This window comes from Tasmannia lanceolata, unplaced genomic scaffold, assembly GCF_043159265.1.
Source record: "Tasmannia lanceolata isolate RefF3 unplaced genomic scaffold, GAP_Taslan_0.1 ptg000002l, whole genome shotgun sequence".
Lineage (NCBI taxonomy): Eukaryota > Viridiplantae > Streptophyta > Magnoliopsida > Canellales > Winteraceae > Tasmannia > Tasmannia lanceolata.
In genome coordinates, this window is record NW_027518679.1 from 50,712,695 (window position 1) to 50,736,357 (window position 23,663).

Sequence of the window (23,663 nt, forward strand, 5' to 3'; positions counted from 1 at the left end):
TGAGCTTTTACCATAAAATCAGTTTTGGTTCTGGTTAATTCCAATTCATTTTTCGGTTCCAATTCTATCATTTTGAGAGATGATATTTTCAGTCCTGCACCACGCTCCAGTTATAACGTGAATTGATATCAAAAAAGTGTTAAAGGTTCTCACTTTTCACGTCAAATCAGGCTATAAGGAGAGCGTGCGCATAATGCACGGGGAGTGAAAATATCATCGCCCTTCTAAGCTTGATTTGGGTTGAGCTTTTACCATAAAATCAGGTATGGTTCGGGTTAATTTCAATTCTTTTTTTTTTTTTTGGCAAAAGCTCAAACCGACTCGACCTAAGTTGTACCCATAGTTGGAACTCACCGACTGAGTAGCTAGAAGGTCCATTGCAGTTGCTCTTCCTGTAGCACTATACTACGATGTAAGTTCTATATAAATCCATTGCTCATCTCCTCATTGAATATTGACGACTTGCACTACACTACGAGGTAAATGCCTGCAACCAAACCAAGCCTATTCCTGCCTTCGGATAATTTGGGAAAGATCTATAAAACAATCCATGTGTATCATCTCAGTTCGCCATGACATACTGTTGATGTGATAAACGGCATTGATCATTCCTGAACCTCCCTCTATAATGATCTACTAATGGTTAAATGTAGCAAGGATCTTTACCCTTCCATTAAGCTCCTACCATTCAGCTTTATATCTCGTCTGGGTGTTTAAAAAGAAAACTGTATCCTGCAATTAAATGCCCTTCATGATCTCGGATTAAGTACCCTGTTCTTACATCTCTCGGATTATTAGAGAATGTCCATCAAAATTAAGTTTAACCCACCCTTCGACCATGGGTTCTATCTAATGGGGATGACTAATTTAAATCTCTGTTGAAGCCCCATTGCTGTCAAGTGAGAAGCTAATGTGGTCTTGGGTTACCGAACTCAGGAATCGGAATGAACATCATATTCTGATTCCTAATCTGATTCTCATAGAAACTAGAGGGACTGATTGACGAGACGGTAAGAAAAGCATGAAAAAGAAGGAAACAGAAACCTCCGCCCAAAATATGATTGATTTTTTCCTTGTTTTTATGTCACTTCTTAGCTCTCCTCAATCACCCTTCTCAAGTCTCACCTTCTCCCTCCCATAGTTAGCGGGTTAAAACTTTTCCAGCCGAAAATACTCCTTTCTTTCGTGGAAAACATTTTAAACACGTTTAAAACTCATTTTAGACATTAAATGCCTTTTTTTCGCCAACTTTTCAACGTCACCTCACTATTTTGTAAATGACAGAATTTAAACTCATGTTTTTATGTTTCCATCTTTTACTATGTTTTTTTTTTTTTGGTACCAATGCCATATTAAACTCGAATTTTTCCTCGCCTAGTCAGGTTTTGCTAACTATGTTCCCACCCATCCTGCCCCATTCTCACCGCTTGAGAAACAATTTATGATGGGAAAAAACATTTCATGGCTGCCAAACACAGCCTTAATTAGGGGTGGACATGGTTCGGTTCGGTTCGGTTTTGGGGCATACCTAGAACCGAACTATATATAATCGGTTCCCTAAAATTGGAACCAAAACCAAACTGTATAAGTTTGGAACCGAACCAAACCAGAACCATATATAATCGGTTCGGTTCGGTTCTGGGTTTACCCAACCGAACTACAAACAGCCAAACAGGTATATATGGACTACAAATAGGCCCTATCAAATTATATGTGAACAAGAATATATGGACTACAAACAAGTATATATACTTGCATATCAAAGTTTTGGGCAATTCCTAATATACATTATCCAATGCATATAACATTTATATATGGACTACAAAAAGGCCTATCAAATTATATATGAAGTTATGAACTACAAATTTGGGCAATTCCTAATATTCATTATCAAATTTGGGATAACATTTATATATGGAATTATGGACTACAAATAGGCCCTAATATCCATTATCCAATGCAAAAATCAAATTAAACTAATTCCTCAAGTAAATAAGATCGGTTCTCGATTCGGTTCTCGGTTCCGGGATCCCAAACCCTGAACCGAACCGAACTGAGCCAAATGTGCCGGTTCGGTTCGATTCCCCAGTTCGAACCGGAACCATGTCCACCCCTAGCCTTAATAAGTGAGATTTGTTAGAGAGAAGAAAAAACAAAAGGAGGGCTTAGACGCGAGGAGCCGAGGACCTAGTTAGACTTTTGGGGTTTTATGAGGACTTCCCCGTAAAAATATACCTTTTTCAGGAGACGAAGGAGGGAGCGAGGCCACAAGTGTATTGAATTGTACGAATTTGTAGCTTTGTAAGAAACACTGAAGCAGAAACAACCAAACAGAAAAGAAGCTCTCTCTGTATCTCGGGGAAAAAAAAATGGGGCTAGGGTTAAGGCAGTTGACAGAACGAGGTGGAGACGGAGGGCCCCAACTCGATGCCCAAAACGGAGAGGAACTGATGCACGTTCAACCTTCTGTTTCCATCGTTCTTGGTAACAGACCTCCTGAATCGCCCGGAACCCTCTACATCTCTACTAAGTAAGCCCTAATCTATTCTTCTCAAACCCTAACCCTAACCCTAATCACTGTTTGTTTTTTTTTTTTTTTGAATTTTTTATGTTTTTGGATTGTGTTGCTTGTTAGGCGTGTGGTCTGGTTGAGCGACGTAGATACAGAGAAAGGTTACTCCGTTGATTTCTTATCTGTCTCGTTGCATGCTGTTTCTACTGATCCTGAGGCTTATTCTTCCCCTTGTATTTATACCCAGGTGCCTGTTTCCCCTTTTCTTCTTCTTCTTCTTCTTCTTCTTCTCTCTCTCTCTCTCTCTCTCTCTCTCTCTCTCTCTCTCTCTCTCTCTCTCTCTCTTGAAGGCTTTTGCATTCTACTGAACAAGTTAGGCTTAGGATGGTGTACTATTTGGCTTGTTTACTTTCAAATCCTTTGGTTTATTTAGTATTTATTCACTATATTGTGAAGTATTGTATTACATTGCTTTACTTATCTGTTACGTAGATACTACATATTTTATTACATTGACATGTGTAAATTGGATGAAGTGTTATCATTCAAAAATTAAAAATAAAATGGATGATCTCCCGGCTTGTCCAGAATAATGGTCGAAGAATTATTGCCCCTTTTGATAGGAAATGGAAATTTTATTAATCTTGGATGATAACAATGGAGCCTAATGAGTGTTTATATAGAATACTCTAAAGGGATAAACATAGTAAGAGATCAAGATTAGTATACTAGTCTATCCTAACTGCTTTATTTTTTTATTTTTTTTGATTGGTAGCGGATTTCATTCAAAAAAAGATGACCAAGGGGGGTCATCCCTGAAAGTACAAGAAAAGGCATACAAAAACATAGAACAACGGAAAAATAAAATCAAAACCTGTCATCATGGGGCCAAAAAAATAAAAAAATAAAAACAAGCCTTGCTTCTCTACACCTTCCCTAGCCAGACGATCAGCCACACTATTAGCTGATCTTCTAATGTCCAAGAAGATAATCGACAAGCCTTCAATTTTATCCTGGATCTCATCAAAGAGATGGGCGAATCTCCAAGGAGGGACAAGAGATCCTCTGAGCCACCGGATAGTTTTAAGAGAGTCTCCCTCTACAATTACCCTATTCAAATCATCCCTCTCCAAGCTTCTATTCCCCTTATGGACAGCTCAAACCTCTGCTTCACTTGCATCCGCTATCCCTATGGGCCCTAAAAACGCCCACAAGACTCCACCCCCAGAATCTCTAAGAACACCTCCTTTACCCGTTGGTCTCAGATTACCGAGACAAGACCAGAACCATCAAAATTAAGTTTTAACAAGCCTTGGGCTAGGGGCTACCTTTCGTGTACAATCGTGGCCTGCCTCTCGACACTGGAACAAATCTCCTTCCTAACAGCTTAATCTAAATCCGGTTGCCTAATCTACAACCTAAATAATATGATAGTCATCACAAGATCTGATCTTATTCTCTAGCATGCTCCCTCAAACATATATGGATTGGAAATCTATTTACGTTTGATTACACTATAAAATATCCTCAATAAGAAATGTAATTAAAAGTCGCCAATTGATACACACATCAAAGGTTGATGACGAAGTTCGTTAACAATGCTTACCGATGCATGTTGTTGAATGTCAGTCGATGGTGATGACTGATGTTGCTTGCCGAAGAAGGTGTCCCTTGTGAAATGTGCCACGAAGAGGGCTTATAAAAGAATTGGATCATAGCAGAACATGATTTTAACGGGTTGGATGTGACTCAAGCCTTGATGTGTGAGTCTTAATGAGCCAATTTTGGAGTCTTCATGAGCCAGTTTTGGATATCGATCCTCATGAAAATGAGTCACTATGGACCAATGCCATAATGGGCGAGAGCCTCGATAGACAAGTCGTCATGAGTCTGTGTTACTGTTACCTATCGATCCTCATGGAAGCTAAAAAACTCTCTCAGGGATGCACCTCAAGATAATCAAGACACCTCAACTGAAAGTAGTTCATATTTTAGGCATGCCCCTTAACTGAAATAGACCAAAGTGCACAGATATAATTTTTAATGCAAAGAGAAAAAATGAGGAAAAGTGGCTACTAGTGGATGGAGATGGTCACAACACTATCAATGACATTGAGCAAGGTATAATGCTCAACTCAACTAAGCCTTTGTCCTAAACTAGTTGCGGTCGGCTAATTGAGCAAGACATAATGATATTTTTTTTTAATGGTAGAAGATTTCATTAAAAGAGAGCAAAGTTCGAGATGGTGGATACAAGCAATAGAAAAGAGAATATTTAAAAACTACAATCACAACCTCTTAGGGCTAGGGGAGGGAGATAAAGAAATCAAGGGGGGAGAAAGTCATAAAACTCCAAACCCTCACTGAAGACGCCCCTCGTCTAACCTATCAGCCTCTCCATTAGCCGACCTCTTTATATATTGGAATGAGATATTTGATTCTCCTGCCCTATCTAGGATCTCATCAAAGAAAGTAGCAAACATCCACGGATAAGGATTGGAACCTTTAAGCCATCATATTACGCTGGGAGTCCCCTTCCACCACCTGTCTATCTATGTTTACGTTCTCAAGGAGCTTAGTTCCTTGACGTACTGCACGGACTTCAGAAAGGAAAGGGTGGCTCATTTCCAGGTTGAAAGAAATTGCAAGAAAAGAGGAGAGGGTAGTCGCCACTGAGGATGATACAGAAGAAGTGAGAAGACTTAAAGAAGAGTATACTCGAACCCTATTACATGAGGAAATATCTTAGATGCAAAAGTCCAGTTGAAAGAGGGAGATAAGAATACAACTTACTTCCATGGAATTGCTAATTTGCTAGTGCTCGGAGACGTGGGAATCGGATTGAAATTTTGAAAGTTAATGGGGAATTATTTGGTAAGAAAGAGGAGATAACAAGAGGTAGTTGGTTTCTACCCTGGTAAGACATACTGATATTATTTTTTTATTAATTTTTTTTGACAGTAGTGTAGATATCAATTTTGGGGCCAGGGGGTTTCACATAAGATAAAGTGGGGAATGCTTGCAAGAAGATGAGATGGAATTGAATGCGAGAGAACATCTAGAAAATTGGAATGGAAATGAAAATTTTGAAAGAAAGGAGATGCGGTTATCAAATTTGGGATGAGTATATCGGATATGGCAAAGAGAGGCTGCCTAGAAGGAAAATGAATGGATTCTAAAAAGCAATAGGAAAGACTTGGAAATTGGGATCGAAGGGGTGTCATTATCAATGTCTAGGGGTGAGTATTGTGCCAAGGACATAAGAGGGGTGCTGGGATGATAATACGGGGTTAATTTCGACCACTCTTCTCTCTTTAAACTGCCAGAGGTAAACACATTTACATGCCTTGATTTGGCCAGAGGAAAAAACATTTACATGCCTCGTTGATGTGGCACCCAACATCTAACCACTTTTCTCCATCATGCTCTCCCCAAATCCGAAACCAGATCTTTTCCCATACTCAATTGTAAATGAGTCCCATCAATATCAATTTACCACTTAAAAGAAATTTTTTTCAGTGTGACTCCAAAACAGCAACATGTCAACTTACCACTTATAGTTGTTTTTCATCTTTGTACTTGACCATCTCGGTCCACTTTCGTTATTAATATATTCTGCTACTTCTCCAAAAAAAAAAAAAAAAAAAAAAAAAAAAAACATGTCAGCAACATGATAGTCCTTGCATAAATTATTGCTCTCCAAGAATTTCGCTTCTTTGTGCGTTTTCTTCGGTAAGATGATAGTCCTTATTCCCCTACCAATGTATTTCTTCACTGAAAAGAATCAATTTGTTAGTAATTAGGTTATCTATTATAGAATGAAAAATCTATTTCCTAAAAAAAAGGAATGAAAAATATTATCAACAACCATTTTTGATACTTACGATACCCAAAATTAGGAAAGACCTTTTCTTTTCTAATGTTTTGCTGTACTTAAGATACATATATTGGGGGTACTACTTTATAAATGTTGGATTGGAGAGCCTCCATATATATGCATTGATCCAAGTTATATAGTTGCTTAAACTTCCTAAGAAGCTTCAATTCTCATGCATATAATATTTGATCGTCATTATTGCACTCCTCGATTTGCTTCAAATAGCTTGCTTTCTTCTCATAAAAGGAACTTCATTAAAGAGATAAAAAGAGCTGAAAAGGAATACAACTACACAGGCCAAGGTGGGTCTGCATGTAAATTCCAAAGCCAAGAAAATAATTAAATTTGTCCAATGCTAAGCTTAGGCAAGAAAACCTCATAAAACCAATTTTTCATGTTTTTTGTTTTAAAAGCTGCATGAGTTCTGATCTTGGTCTCTAAAGCGCTTCCTTTTTTTCTTTTTCTTTTTTTGAAGATTGAGGCTGAGGGTGAAGATGAGGAGTCAGAGGACACTGATTCAGAATGTAACGAGAGTCTGGACCTATCAAAGATCACTGAGATGAGACTTGTTCCATCGGATCCCAGCCAATGTATCCTTCAATAGTGTGCTTACCATTAAGATCGTCTTTCTTAATTATCATACGTCTGAATTGTTTCAATGGGTTGAGATATTTTATTGCAAGCTTTCAAAGTTTTCTTTGCTGTCTTAACTCATTGTTACATATAATCTAGGCAGTATAATTTTCCAAAACAAAATGAAATTAGGCAGTATAACACAGACCATGGAAGTCTTTAGTAAATTTCCTTGTTCTCGCAAACTACCATTCCCCTTGTTGCTCTAACTACTGTCATTCCCTATTGGGAATCCTTGACAATTTTTGTTACAGTGGATATTCTCTTCGAAATCTTTTGTGAGTGTGCAGAGCTAAATCCAGAACCTAATGAAGGTGAGCAGTAGTCACCAGAAGTGTTATGAAATTATCATCATAATTTCTTTTTTGGTTTTATCTATAACGTTAAATATGTTTCGCACCTATTTGTGATTTTTTCAGAGCAAGAAGAAGAAAATGAGTGGGTTTTTGGTGCTGAAGATATGGAAGATGATGGTATGGGACCTATGGGTGCAGGTTAGTCTTCTTGTTATGGATGTCTTCTCAAATATATTTATTTTGTTTTCAGTCAATCTTTATTGAGTGATTCCCTACACATTGGCCTTTCCAGAGACGAGGGAGGATTCTGAATGGCATTTCTCTGAAAATCTAGGCAACCCTATTGGATATGCCAATGGTCATGAGGACCTAGCTCGCACCGTGCTTGAGGTGCGTATGTTGTAATTCTAGTAATATGTTCTCAATAATTTTAAATTAATATTTTTTATATGTGGATGTAATGCCTGAAGCCATCTCCAGTGGTGCAGATCATACTGATCTATGTGCTTAGAAGGTTTTCATAATTCCAGTGATGTATGGATATATAAGCAATAGATTTGCAATGTGTATTCATGTTGCAATGAGATTAAAAAACACATGCAAATGACAAAATTTTAAGATGAGATAGACTTGGGGAAATGCTGGAATAAGAACAAAGACATACTTAGAAACCATCACATAAGCAAGAAAGCCATCCATAATGGCTTAATCACATCGAACACCTAGTGGCATGTGTTGTTGCACATATCTGGAAGAGTAAAGTTAATAAAGAAGTAAATTGTAATGAAGTATAAGAGGGTACAATGATTCGTCTCCCCTCTAAGGACCCCAACTCTATGCCAATGCCGCATAGAGTTACGAGGTATTATTTCGCCCCATGCTGATCTGACATCCTATGCATATGTTTTATGTGCAGTTCAATTAATGTTGTCTACCAAATATCATTCTCTACGTTAATGAAATGAAATGAAATGCAAATAATATCATCTTTCCATTTTCTGTCGTTTTGATAATTTCAGTGTAATTTCAGGAATTTTGGTCGAATTTCTGGAATTTCGGTTGAATTTTAGAAATTTCGGTCCAAATTTTGGGGAAATAATGACGTAAAAGGAAATCATGTAGATATCGTTTCGGTGGGGATGGGAATGGAAATATTTTGGTCATTTTGGGGAAATTTAAAACCATGCGAGCATCTTAGACCGGTATCACCTCAATTAATGAGGGATCATCTTTGATTGACCAACAACCCTAGCTGGCCAGTCAGTCCTTCAGCTTATCATTTAGGGTACGAACCAATCGCTCTGTCTAGCGAGGAGTATTCTCCATTTCCTACTTTTTTCTGTCTATTTCTATTTTTATGATATTGCCTTAGTCGTTCATCTGTCCAGCACGATAGCCAGTTTAATTTCCCTTAGTCAGAGGTCCCATAAGGATGGCAATGGAAAGTGAAATTTCCGTGATGGAGGTGTAAAGACATTCCCTACTTTCCCCAACTTATTGTCAACCTGTGTTTGGAATTATCCAAAAAGCTACATCTACATTTCTAAAACTTCCTTCTGTGGGGCCAAAAAAAGAAAAAACTTCCGTGGGATAAGTATTTACTTATAGACTCATGTTCCATCTAGGAGAGTAGGACCGCATTCGACCACAATTTTTTTTTTTTTTTTAAATTGACAATTTTATTGAATAGTGGTTTGGACAAGTTGTCCCCGCCAATATACAAAAGGAAACGGATAAATCCGAGTACACCATGGAAAGATTATACACATGAGCACAATATAATTCTCAACAGGAACTACTAACTATATTTGTGATAACTACTGTCTCCACCCGTAGGACTCCTGCTTTGGCAAGGACATCTGCCTCCTCATTAGCTGTTCTTCTCCGGTGCTCGATTTTTGGTTGCAAAACTTTTATGAGATCTAGCATTTCTGCTATTATATTTTGAAGGTGCCACGGTCCTGGCGAAGGTACCTGAGGCCCATCCAACAGCATTCGTTGAATCTCCCTCCACTACCAGGGGCTTTTTTTTTAATATTTTAAACGATAACAATTTTATTCAATAAAGGGTCTACATAACACTTGGGACAAGGCATCCCGGTGGTATACATGCATCCATTTATCGATTTACATCATCCCATAGAGCACCCCCACTATCAGGGGGGTATACATGCATCCACTATCAGGGGCTTTAGCTCTTTCTCATAAGCCCACCTTTATCCGAATAGTAGAGCCTTGGTTTTTTATCTCCATTTATTCCGGCCGTGATTACTTGGGAGAGAAAATTGTTGCTACATATGGGTAGATTGTTCAAGGAAAAGCCAAAGGTTATGATAATAACCCAACTGCTTGGAACTCCAGAGCCTGTGGTTACAAGGTTGTACTGTATTTGTATATGACATGGCATGGTACTGATGCGTTGGCAATTTTCCATGAAAAATCCCCTGCAAAGTATAACACTTAAGATGATAAATTAGTTGAGTTTGGAACAGTCGTATAATTTTCTCAAACTAAATCGACAGATTTTATGACACAAATCACTCTGGAAGTACTTCAACATTCTTTGTCTGGTTTGTTAAAAACTCATTCCCAAAACAAACTAATTTATTCATTTTTTTACACAGCAGACATGTATGTTGTTCAATCTACTTCTTGTGATTTTGGGTTCTGTAGCTTACATGTGATGGAATGGACTCTTTAGGTGCTTTGTTTTTTGTTTTTTGTTTTTGTTTTTGTTTGAATGGTTTTCTCTAGGTGCTTTGTCGTACGCCAATTATCGCTTCATCCATCTTACCTCATGATAGCCCCTGTTTTCTAACCCTTCATAGTATAGAGAGGGTGCTTGGAATATAATAGGTTGGAATGACAAGAGTTGAATGGGTGACATTTCATAGTCAAAACTAATGTTCTACCAGTGTGCCATATTCCTATCAATTGTTGTTGTCATGGGCTTTGATTGCTGGACCGAAATACATCAAAGTCCATCTCTTAAGGGGCTCATAAAGGGTGCTTGGAGTATAATAGGTAGGAATGACGATTTGAACCGGTGACATTTTGTAGTCAAAGTTAATGCTCTACCAGTGTGCCATATTTCTTTCAATTGTTTGTTGTATTAAAAAAATAAAGAATATTTGTGATGACCCAAATTTCTCCTTCTACTTTAATAAAACTCCCAACTTATAGCAATTTCAATTCATCATTAAAACCACACAAGATAAAGAACAGTAATGAATAACATTCCTCGTAGACTTGCTAGATTAGGATAATAGCATTAAAGGGGGGCATATGATTAGCTTTACTCCAATTCAACAATGATAGTTGGGAGTATATATTCACAAGCTCTTCAAAAAATGGAGAAACTAGGCTATTGATGTCATATGGATATCACCCAATGGGATGAACATTCCTGAAGTCAGGGTGAGAATTGGATGATCTCTTGGTGCACACTGCCACAAGGAGATGGAGGCATAGATGGGGTGCTTAGTGCACCAGTTGCTAGAGGAAGAAGAAACACACTGTTCACCTCCTCTCCAACACCCACAATCTACACTAGCTAAATGGTGTTCTTGGTTACAACTCAAAGATTTTGATAGGAAAATACTCTACTACCCCTTTTACTTAAAAAGACTAAAACAACACTCCAAAAACTAAATAAAACTCTTTTAATATTAGTGAAGGGCCATTAGTGAGGGCCCCCATCTTTTTAACTTTTTGATTCTCCTAGGCTTCTTGGGTCAGTGGTGTCCCTCATGGGGAGGTTCATTGGAAAATCTCTCCAAAGAACTGTCACCATTCTCCTCTTCTCCATCCTACCTACCTCGCCTTTTCTTTTCCCTAGTTTTCCAATCTCTTCTTTATCCTCTCAAGATATATTTATGAATCAAGAACATGACAGTGACTTTCACCACAAGTTCAGCTCTCATGCTCATCCTACATGCCCCCATCAATTACCTTCCTGTCCAACTATGGGAGAGCGACCATTAGTTTAGATTCTAGTGGAAGAGTATCCTGGTCCTTACCATTAAAAAAAAAAAAAAAACAGAGCATCACGGTCCTTGTTGTAATGGAAACTTTATAGCATTTGGAGTAGATTTTTATCTCTATGTCCTCTATTTTTGCAGCTACAAATTGATGATCAACGGTTTGAGGATGCGGAGGAGATTGAACGTGAGGCACACAGTGGCCATCAGTGAGTCGCTTGTTTTTCATTTCTGCTCTCCACCCAATTTTCTGTATTTCTTTTCTCCTTTTATGACAGTTTCATGTACTCGTCTTACTATAGATGCTTCTTAATGCTCTATGTAAACTAATCTAAAGTTATCTTACCCATGATTGTAGTTTTTTAAACATGTTCCTACTTCCCATCTAATGAAAATGTGATATTTGTAGCAACCAAAAATCAGAAAGGCTGATTAATGAACTTATCCGGCTTGATGGATCATAGAGCTATTCTATTTATCAGATATCATATACTTCTCTTTGTTGTTAATGTTATGTAATCTTGTTTGCACATAACGATTAATAACCTGATGTGTAAATAATTTTGAGAGGGTATCCAAAAAGCCCTTACAAACATCATTAAAAAAAAAGGCCCTTAGAAAGCAAAGTTGTACATCACAGGGAGTAACTCTTTTTTATGAAGTTGCTGGACTTGGGGAGATTTTTACCGAGGGTCGATTAACTGACCTTTTCAAAGTGTTATCTCTCAAAGGAAAGGGGATTTGAGCTAACTTATCTTTCTTGTGAAAAATAACCATGTATTCAAAGCAAAGATTAATGGAAGTTGGCCTTTTGGGTTGTCAAAGATGAGTAGTTTATGGCAAACGCATATCTATTTCGTTCAGATTGCATTGGGAACAAAAGGAGCAAAGGGGCTGCTTATCCAATGATCAGAAAGAACCATTGATATACCATGCCTCGTTATGCAAAATTTTCTCTAGGCTGCGAATCATTTGATTTGTGGAGGCTTTCTCTAATGTATTGAAGTTTTCTCATTGTCTATTTCAATGGTTCTTCCCAGCTTTGAGGCTTATTTTGATTTCTGGTGCTCTTGCGGAGCACACGCTTTGAATAATAAAGCTAAGATCTAGTTTAAAATTGAACATTCTTCTTTTACATTGGCTGAGTTCTTGTTTGAGTCCTAGTTTAGCCTTGCCTAGTTAATTCAAATTCGTCTGATTCACCTGTGTTGTTGATCATATGCTTTCCCGACTTGAATCCCTTCATCTTTTTATTTGATTTTTTTCTAATTTTCTTCATGCTCTGTTGTTAGCATTATTCTATTCTGTTTTCTTTTCTTCTTCTTCTTCGTCCCAATTTTTTCTATTTTTTCTGCTTCTCCAATTTCAGGGGTTTTGTATTATTTTTCTGTTCTTCTTGCCCAATTTTTTGTAACGTTTTTTTGTTTGTTTTGGACATGGTTTTCTTTTTCCTCTTCCTCCTCCTCTTCCCCTCCCCCTTCTCCTCCTCCTCTTCTTCCCCGAGAAAAGTCCTAAAACTAGACAAGAAAAAGAAAAATAAAGAGTATTTGAGTCTTCTTAAAAAAGTTATGAAGTAAGGTGATTTTTGAAAACAAAGTTGGTTCTTTTAGCCTTAATTCAAATCAGGAGATGCTTGCATTTAAAAAACAACACTAATCATCAACGGCATAAACAAACTCATGGTTGACTAGTGTTGCCTTTTAAGCTCAAACCTATATGACTATTTTCGAAAATTTACAAAGCAAGTTGATTTTCAAAAATAAAGTTCATTCTTTTAGCCTAATTCAAGAATTGCTTGAGACAGAAAACAACAATGATCATCATCAGAATACACAACCCAGTTGATTAGTAGCAGGTTAGGCGAAAATAAAAAGGAAGTGTCTGGTCTCATGCCATGGAAGTGTCTAGTCTCATGTCGAACGAATATTTCATGTGAAAAATCAACACTTACAATAATCAATTATTTTAGCTGAATTTAACACTAATGCCGTGTTCGTTTCAGATTGTGACAACCGATGGTGAGGGCCCAACCAATTTTTAATTTTGGGCCAATATGGGGTCCTCACCATCTGAAACGAACAAGGCCTAAGGCCCCGTTCGATTAAGATTATGACAACTTATTTGTGAGTCCAAAACCAATTATTGGATTCATAAGTTATGTTTAATTTTGAGTCCAATAATTTGTTTTGGACTCACAATCGGTTGTCATAATCTTAAACGAACAGGTTGTTTTGGATTTTTAGAACTGATTGTTGAGTCCAAAAGTAATATTGGACTCAACATAAGTGGTTTTCAGTTTTGGACTCGCAATCAGTTCTCAAAATCAGCAAAGGCCTAATTTTGGTTTCATGAATGGACATAATCTGATTGAGGTGGAACGCATAAGATCCAAAACTGATAATTAGGAACGAAACTCGTTGGTGGTCTTTTCGGCATTTTAAGGCAGGCCATGTTTGGTCCTATGAAAATTTTTTCCATGGAATTTTGGTTTATCAAGTTGTGGTATAAGAGTGAGTAGACTGAGGAGTGTGTGAGAGGCAGAGAGAGAAAATTGAGTCAACAACACGAGTAAGGAGATGATGGCCATTGGTTGAAAAATAAAGGAAACAAAAACTCTATTCAATTCTTAATCTCCTCACTCATGCACTTGCATGGTTCAGGAACAAAGCCATTGAGTTCAGTGAGAATGGTTCACTGCTTGAGGATAAATTCACCCCCCTTTAACCTTTTTCTTTGGCTTTAAAACTTAACGAATAAATTTTGAAGGGTGGGATTTTAGGGAGTGATAAATCGACCCCCCGGATTTTATCCGTCAGAGGGGGGGGGGGGGGTGGAATATCATTCCCCTAGCTTTAACTTTGCAATTGAGGGTCTCTCTACTCTAACTAAGCATGTGCTTAATGCTAGGCAAGCACTAAACGGGCCCACCTCTCCAAATTTTTTCGTCCCCTTTTCTTCCCCTCGCTACTCCCTTCTAACTCAAGGTGGTGGCCCGGGGAAGAGAAAGCGGCAAATATATCAATTACTTCTCACCTATAAATAGTCTCATTTGCTCTTCCATCAAAACCCTAAAATCCCAAACGGAGCTCTCACCCTCGCTCTCTCGAGAAACAGAAGCATCACAGCCCTTCGCCATACAGGTTAAGTCCTCGCTCTATCTCTCTTCATTTTCCTTACCATCTCTCTTCATTTCTTGCAATCTCCCATTTTCTGTGTAAAATCTGTACTTTCCTTGTTGTAGGGTTTTAGTTTTCTTTCTTTGATATCCCCTCTTTTTTTATTTCTTCGTGTTAGGGTTAGGGTTTGGGTTTAGAAAGTCAAATTAGTAGATCGATCTTTAGTTTACAATTTTGTTATAAATGGGCTTGTGACTGGAAATCCATAAAATCTCTGCGTTTTGATTCGATACAGGTTCTTCAATTTTGCGCTTAGTGCGGATTTTTTTATATCTTGGTGTTTGGCTTAGGGTTAGGGTTTAGAAAGATGAATTACTGGATCGATCTTTAGTTTACATTTTTGTTATAAATAAATAAGCATGTGACTGGAAAGCCTTAAAAACTCTGGGTTTTGATTGGATACAGGTTCTTCAATTTTGTGCTTAGGACTGAAATCATGGCGTATGCTGCAATGAAACCTACTAAGCCTGGTTTGGAAGAAAGCCAGGAGGAAGCCCATCGCATTAGAATTACTCTCTCCTCTAAGAATGTTAAGAATCTGGAGAAGGGTGTGTTTTTGTTTTTGATTTCGATCCTTTTTATTGTCAATTGTACAATGCTCTACTCTTTTCCCCCTTTTGCAATTAACTGTAGCCTCTTTTTTCCTGATTTCATCTTTCTTTGTAATTCATCTTATAAATTACAGTCTGTGCGGATCTTGTTCGTGGAGCTAAGGATAAGCGTCTCACAGTTAAGGGACCAGTGAGGATGCCGACCAAGGTCCTTAAAATCACTACCAGGAAGTCTCCTTGCGGAGAAGGTAAAAATTTTCCTCTTTCGTAACTGGGTTTTACTTATTTGGGGTGTTTTATCTGCTATTGTCAATCCCACTGACGAGCATCGCTATAAATTGAGTCAATGACACAAGTTGTAGGAATTATATGTTTCTTTAGCAGGTAGAATAATCAGTTTGTTACTTAGGAAGTCAACAAATGTGCACGAGTGAATTCAGAGGCAAAATGAGGAATTTTGTTTCATTCTGTTTCAATATTTAGGATGCCATGAAAACCCAGATTCCAACAAAATCTCTATTCCAAATTTCAGGAAATTGTCCTTGGCTCCATAATTCGTAAATTGTCATGAAATGTATTATTTTTGGTTGGAACTTCAATTTTAAAGTCTTTCGAAGTGTAAATGCTGTACACATGCTTATTGGGTCAAACATCCTTTCTTGTCTACCAAATTTTGCATCTACGCTTTTCTCACTCTTTCTAGATATATTGCCTATCGAGGGTTCTTCTATTATTTTACTTGGTTGATGTACAGTGGAGACGAGCTAAAATTTACCCCTGTTTTATCTGTGTTTCTTGGTCATTTGGGAGCTAGTTGTCATGCCTAGATCCATTGATCATGTTGCCCTTTAGTGCTCAACTCAAACATATATCATGTTACAACTTATCTGAGAGTTGTTAAGTCATTGGCTACAAAGCATTGCGTGAATTCAATCCAGTATCCCTCTTCAAATTGCTTTCCCCGCTGATTTGTGATTCCTTTATTTGGGGAGAGGAAATCGGGATCTGTTGCATCTATATATCAAAACAATAGATAGTCAAATTATAGAGTAGTTGTTATTGATGTGGAGATTTTTACTTCTAAAATTTCATCAGGGTATAGAACTTCTTAGGAAGATAGCAACGTGATTTTGGTCATATACGACGATAGCAATAAGTACCAAATATGATCATTCTGTTTAGACTTGGATTAGTGAGAGCTCCTTCATTATATTGTTATTACATGTCGATGACATTTTAATTGTTGCGAATGATTTGCGTATGATGAGGCTAAATCGTGGTTAAAATCCCAATTTGAAATGAAGGACATGGGGGGAGCGTTGTTTGTTTTAGGAATAAAGATAATATGAGATAGAAAATCACGACTTTTAAGCTTATCATATGATTCTTAATTTCTTATCTTGAAAATGTCCTCAATGTAATGGATATTCTCATTTGTAAATGTACGAAACTGTTTAAGAAAACGGTACCATTATGAACTTTGTGTATACACTTGGATTAGTGGGAGGCTGATGTTATTATATTCAATGACATTTTTTTTTGTTGGGAACGATTTCTGTATGATAGATGAGACTAAATCGTGGCCTTATTTGTTTTGGGAATAAAAATAATAAGAGAGAAAATCAACGCTTAAGAGATAGAAAATCAAGCCTTATTTCAAATGAAGGACGTGGGGGATATGGGGCTTAGAGAACTATCCAATAATCCTATTTGCATTCATTGTGATAATGAAGCTGCCATCAAAATCATAAATAATGGTGAGATTAGTTCAAAAGGAAAATGCATGGAACATCAATATTGCTATGTGCATGATGTGTACAAAAAGAAAGAGATTACAGTGGGCTAACTACCCTAAAAAAATACCCTCTAAAGAAATGATCACTCACCCGGTAACAAAACTTGTTCGAAATGGTTGTCTTTATAAGGCATTTATCATCCATGGGGTTGAGATTCAATTGAGACATCTCCAGGCTTGATGTCCGAGTGGGAGATGGATTGTGTGGCCATCAACCTTGGTCGGAGATCTGTGATTGATATCTTGATCTTGGTCATTGATCACATCATCACGTGATGAACCTCCGACACATATTGCACATCCCCACATGCATTGATTTTCAAATTATATTTATATTTATTATTTTGTATAAAAATTAATTTTGCAAATGAGTGTTTATACCAAATACATGACATATGCATGAGGGATTTTGGGAGAGGATAAGTCGTGCCATGTCATCCGATGAGTCAACCTGCTGTGGATGACTTATTATTAGATAGTTAACACATATTGCACCTAGTGTGATAGGGTAGTTGTCTTAGGTGGCTGCTGCGATTGGTGATGATAGGGTGTCTTAAATGTAGTCCTTGATTTGAAAACTAAAAGACCTTAAAGATAGGCCATGGAAGAGAGATTTTAAGAAAAAGCTCTACATGTTTACATACAATAAACCATCAACGAGAATAATTTCCAGACATATAAATCGGATCTATTTTGAGTGATCTAAAAATCCATGTTACTTGGGAGAACATCAAAGATTTAATTGGAAAACTTTTGACATACTTGAATATTCATCAATTGGAAAATTGCTGATTTTTGCATGATTACAACAGAAATGGTCTTTGGCTTTGGCCTTTATAGCTGGCCATTATCCCGCCTAAGTGCATTTTCTCTTCTCAAAAAAGTACTTGATGAATATTAGAAGAATTTTAGTGAATCTTGGAGAACAGTTTAAGATTCCCTATTTGATTGAAGCTCTCACAAAATTCTATGACCCAAGTGATGAAGTTGTGCGTCTGCAGCCACCAGGAATACGACATCAGAACACAGTCTGATCCGACTTTGTGGCTAAAAAGCGGCCAGCAAGGGGTAGGGCAGAGAATTGGGGTTGGCTGGAGAGGACCGAAGTGGATTACTACCAGAAAATAGTGAGAGAAAACGTTGTTAAGCAATGGCGAAAAGATCTGTTTTTGAACAAACGGACAATGCAATGATAACATGCAGAGATTTTAAGAAAAATCTTTGTTCCATGACCTATCTTGTATTCCTTTTAGTTTTCATATCAAGGGCCTTGATAAAGGCACATTATCTCCGCCAGTCACCCACAACCATTTAAGACAACTACATTCTCATACTAAGTGGGATATTTGTCAACCATCTCATAAATCATCCACAACAATCTGACTCATTAGCTGACATGGCATTGCTCATCCTCTCCCAAGATATCTAATGTACATGCAATGTATTTGATAAAAATATTCATTTACATAATTAATTTTAATACAAAAAAATAAATATAAATATAATTTGAAAATCAATGTATGCGGGGTCCGTGCAATGTGTCGGGGGTTTATCATGTGAGGATATCATCACGGATCAAGGGCTAATGTTCGCACATTCCAACAGTGATTGCCACACCTCAAATTTGTCTCCTTCATGTCCAATATACTTTCAATTATATCCATGGGCTTCTTAGGAAGTTGCTTATCCCATGGACTCTGTTGTCCTCTGTCTCGCCTCGGGGGTTTATTGTGAGGATCGTGATCAATGGTCATAATCAAATCGTCACGGATCGAGGGCTAATCTCTGCACATTCCAACAATGATTGCCACACCTCAAATTTGTCTCCTTCATGTCCAATATACTTTCAATTATATCCATGGGCTTCTTAGGAAGTTGCTTATCCCATGCACTCTGTTGTCCTTAGTCTCGCTATCATCATCAAATCCATGTGTTATATAAGTCCGCTACAATGAAAATGGCGCTAATCTGAAGATATTTCGCAAGTCAACCACATGCATAAAACTAATCTTCTTAACAACCTTGCACAGTCAACCTTTCGCGCTTTCAACTTGGGATAACGTGCCACGCGGAATTGCCTCTTTTTGAGGTACACCACGACCTGATCTCCCTCTTTAAATTCCTTTGACCGGCGATGAGCATTGGCATCTTCCTTTTATATTCATTGCTCATAGTAATGTTGTCTCGTACCTCTTGGATGTGTCTAATGTGATCATCATCACCAATCCGTATCCTTAGGAAACAGAAACAAATCAACCACAAAGGTTGCAGCTTGTGCTGATATGCAACTTCAAATGGAGTCTTTTCGGTAGACTTGTTAACAGAGTTATTGTACCTGTGGTAAAACCGAATCCCTATTCTTCACTTGATTGCCTATAATGCAATGAAGTAGACTCGCCGGGTTTCTATTAATGACTTCTGTCTGCCCATCAACTTGAGGATACACAGTGCTGGAATCTGTTAACTGAGTCTCCAACTTCTCCCAAAGTGTGAGGCAAAAATGACCCATAAGTTTCACATTGCAAATTGGAACTATAGTAGTTGGCACCCTATCTAGACATACAACCTCCCTGAGTAATAACTTGACAACTTTAGATGTGTCAGCAGTATGAGAAGATGGTATACGCTGTGTCATCTTGGAGAACTGATGAACCACAACGAAGATAGAGTTATGCTACTTGGCTGTTTGCGGCAACCTAATCTCAAAATCCAAACTAAGATGAATCTAAGGTGCATATATAGTCTGCTATTATGTGGCTGTCCTTTAGGATACTGAGAAACTTGGCATCGTTGAACCAGTATATCGACATTCCCACGCATGGTGGCCCAATATTATCCCTGGGCTACATCCTCCAAAGTCTTATCACAACATCTAATGCCCACTAAGTCGACCTCTGTGCAGCTCCCAGATGATCTTCTCTCGAAGAAACTGTTTGACACACAATCAATTACTCCTAAACAAGTATCCATTGTGGACAACATATCGAAGAGGGATCAACAAAATGTCATTCAACCTATGCATAACCTTGTGAAAGTCCATTCAATCACATTTTTATTTTTCATCAAACTTCGCTGCCTGCATTTGCCATCTGCTCATCAAAACGCCCTTCAACTCAACGTATCAGCCATTTTGTTGGTTGCATCTGACTAACTGACTTAGGTTTCAAAGAGAAGTTATATTCCTACAAATAGGCACTCCACACTGCGTGTTGTGGACTTCATTTCTTCTGAAAATTCTGGTATCACAAGGCCTCGTGATATGGGTACATGATGAATTCAGTGTATCAAGTAGTGACTCCAACACTGAAGCGCGCACACTAATGTATAGAACTCTAAGTCATAGGTATCGTATCTTCGCTTAGCGTCTGATAACTCCTCGCTGAAAAATGCTATGGGTTGGCTATCTTGTCTCAGGACAACCCCAATCCCTACATGAGATGCGTCACATTCACCTTCTAAAATTTTGGCAATACAAGCACTGGATCCTTATTCATCACTTGCTTGATCTTGCCAAAGGCACAACCTGCGACATTTGTCCATGCGAAGATGGTATTCTGGAGGCACTCTATAATAGAACTCATGATAGTGTCAAAACCATGAAAAAAGCATGCTGATAAAAACTGGCAAGTTCATGGAAGCTACGAATGTCGCCGATGGATGGATTATGGAGTCGACTACTCAATGATGATCCGGTCAAGGTTCTAAATTTCAGTTTCGGTATCTGTTTCGGTCATCAGAGAAATGGAAACATTTCGGTTTTGTACGAAGTTTCAGCTGAAATCTGATAAAATCATAACATTTCGGTACAAAATAACAGCCAAAACAAGGTTATGTCGGTTTGCTATTTCGGCTATGATGGTAGCCTGGTACATTGTACGATGAGGGTAGGCCATGTCGGTTTGCTATTTCGGCTCGTGGGTCGATTTTGAGCTCAAATCTCGGTCGCTCTGGTACTATTTATATATAATTTCATATATTTTTACAAGAATATCCTTCTATAGTCCATACTACGTACAATTAGAAACAAAACCAAAAGCCTCGTGTATGCCATTCATATATATTCAACAATGAAAATTTCAGTTCCAATCCATAATATATAAAATTTGAAGTTCTCCAAATATCACTAAATTAAGTTCCAACATATTAGAAAATAACTACCAAGTTCTGAAATAAAAACATAAAAATATGAACAAACTAATAAACTATTGTGCGGCTCCCTTTTCCTAATCCACCAAAGTGTTCCCTCTCTCGCATCTCTCCATTTCTTGTGGGTCGCCCGGATCGCCATTTTTGGCAATCCGGGTCGCAAAAGACCCACGTTTCGGGTTGGCGACCCTGGATTGCGGGTCGGAGGGTGGGAGGCCGATCCCGGTAACATTGGGCTAAAATCCATGTAAGATTCTTCACCACATGTTTTTCTTTTTATTTTTTGTCGTTTTTTGGAAATAACTTGAGGATTCCACAAGAACCAACTGTATAGGAGCTAACATTGATTTCAGTTTGTAACTCAAAAGGATTTATTTATTTATTTAGCGTTTCTCACATACAGGAATTCTCTTTTGTAAGTCAATGGCTGTTTTTGTCCCAGTTGGGCTATCTCAAACTAGTTTCATTACCAATTTACTTAGCCAGGCCCATCATTTGTAAGGTGGGCTGTGACCTTCCTAATGGCTTTTATCCCCTCACCACTTTGGCCAAGTTATCAGCAGAAAAACTACAAAGTATTCTTGTCAAAACATGATATAATATGCATGATTGATTTCTTTTGGGGGATTGTAGAAATATGATGCCTGGCAGAATTTATTCAATAGCTATGAATGTGAGTTCATTTTTGTGATGGCAAGCGTTTTTGTGTGTCAATTTAGGAACCAATACATGGGATCGGTTTGAACTCCGTGTGCACAAGAGAGTGATCGATCTCGTTAGCTCATCAGAGGTGGTGAAGCAGATTACCTCCATCACCATCGAACCTGGTGTTGAGGTTGAGGTTACAATTGCAGATCCATGAATTTGCTTCATTTCTGTTTCCCTATAGTTATTGCAGAGTTTGTTTATCTTCAGCAGGGAAGAACTCCGAGGGGAGTGGCTTTTTTATCATCCGCATTACTAGAATGATATAATTTTTTTTGAATGGTACAACTGTTAAGACTGAAAAATGGTTTGTTGGTCATTATGGTAACTTTTTGATAGGTCCTCGTTGCATCTTATTATTATTATTATTATTACTAGGGCCATGATATCTAGAAGTTCCTACTATTAGGGCCAAATCTATTCAATTTTTACATAGAGGGACCTTCAATTTAAGATAATATCCCTCTAAATTAATCATAATCAGATAATTATTACTACTGGTTGTGAATGCCATACCTATTATTGGACTCAAAATCACGTTCAAATTTGAGTCCAATGACCTAAACTTTACGTCTAAACTTGCCCTTATTTCTTTATTAAAAGACTAACATACACCTATTTTGATACTGAAAGGTTTTTGGAGGTATTGATCATATGCTGGTACACAGTACAGAAGTCATCCTTCAAACGGAGGAAGAACCAGATAAACACAACGGTTGGATCGGTTTACCTTCGATAGCTGTTTAAATAATAAAAGACGAGATAAGTTAGTGTAAAACTAATTAAAAGACAAGTTGGTTCAATTACACTAACTTATCAAAACATGGTAGGGCCAACATCAGTGGCCTCATTAAAATATCAAATTATATACTGATGCTGCATTTGGATCGCTGGAAGCCATATTCCGACCATCGTGGAATCAAAATACCACCTCTTGGGATGGGAAACAAATTCCAGCACCTTATTCTGCCCCAGCCGCCATGATTCTGTTATATTCTGGGAAGTGATATATCCGCCCCTTTTGATCACGAGGAACACCCCCTATCAGTGTTTGTGCCAATCAGGGGCATTGAATTCTTCTGATGTATGTACAGCAGCCTCTCTTTAGTCATTTTGATACACTGACAGGTAGGGGTGAGCATTATTCGGTTATAACCGAACCGAACCACGTTCGGTTCGTTTTCGGTTAGTTTTTTTGGAAATTCGGTTATTCGGTTTCGATTATCTAAAAAATATATTCGGTTAACCGAAATTATGGATGAAACCATTTTTTTTCCAAAAAAAATTACTTTATGTGCACTCCGTGGGATGATCAAAACCGTCTATTTGATTGATCACAACTTAATTAGGTTGTGCTCAAAAAATCATTTCGATCGGATGATCCTAGTCCTCCGATCCAAGCCAAAATTTTACTTTTTTCCCTCTTTTCCTCTCACAATTCGGTTATTCAGTTATAACCGAATAACCGAATTTGTAATCGGTTCGGTGTCTCATAAATTCGGTTTCGGTTCGAATTTTGGGAAACCGAAATAAATTCAGTTTTAATATTTCGGTTTTTTCGGTTCAGTTTTAACCGAATAACCACCCCTACTGATAGGGGGTGTTCCTGGTGATCAAAAGGGGCGGACATATCATTTCCCTATATTTTTTAACCGCAAGAATCGGTCGGAATTAGAACCTGATTCCAGCAACTAAGGAAAAATAAATTACGGAAAGTAATTTTTTTCTACGATTTGGCTTTTAATGTTTTTTCCTCACTTATTGTATCTCTCTTGGTTCAGACCTAATCGGTCGACATTGTATATTCCATTTTTCATTAACACATACATATATAAATACTTTACTATTAAAAAAAGAGCAATGATAGATACAAGGGAGCCCTTGCATAAAGAGCTGCAAAAGGGCCTTTCATTGGATCCACGTCATTTTCGGTTACATTTTAAAGTGAATTGAAAAAGTAAAATCAGTTACATTTGATGACGTGGATCCAAT

The 23,663-nt window shown here is 37.8% G+C and overlaps 2 protein-coding genes across 3 annotated transcripts; both read left to right on the forward strand.

Annotated features, from left to right (window-relative positions):
- Positions 1-2,201: 2,201 nt before the first annotated feature.
- On the forward strand, positions 2,202-11,797 carry LOC143877370 (nucleotide-sensitive chloride conductance regulator (ICln) family protein). The gene is made up of 7 exons (XM_077379382.1): positions 2,202-2,530; positions 2,636-2,759; positions 6,865-6,979; positions 7,277-7,336; positions 7,442-7,516; positions 7,611-7,708; positions 11,440-11,797. The coding sequence occupies exons 1-7, from the start codon at positions 2,370-2,372 to the stop codon at positions 11,509-11,511; spliced, it is 705 nt and encodes a 234-aa protein (XP_077235497.1). The 5' UTR covers positions 2,202-2,369; the 3' UTR covers positions 11,512-11,797.
- Positions 11,798-14,285: 2,488 nt separating this feature from the next.
- LOC143877395 (small ribosomal subunit protein uS10y) lies at positions 14,286-22,009 on the forward strand. Of its 2 annotated transcripts, XM_077379421.1 has the most exons (5): positions 14,329-14,438; positions 14,710-14,729; positions 14,901-15,022; positions 15,160-15,273; positions 21,686-22,009. In XM_077379421.1, exons 3-5 carry the CDS (start codon positions 14,911-14,913, stop codon positions 21,826-21,828), a joined length of 369 nt encoding a protein of 122 aa, XP_077235536.1. In that variant the 5' UTR covers positions 14,329-14,438; positions 14,710-14,729; positions 14,901-14,910; the 3' UTR covers positions 21,829-22,009. The 2 variants fall into 2 exon arrangements, with proteins under 2 accessions (XP_077235527.1, XP_077235536.1); XM_077379412.1 differs by lacking the exon at positions 14,710-14,729 and having other exon boundaries at positions 14,286-14,438; positions 14,880-15,022.
- The last annotated feature ends 1,654 nt before the right edge of the window (positions 22,010-23,663 follow it).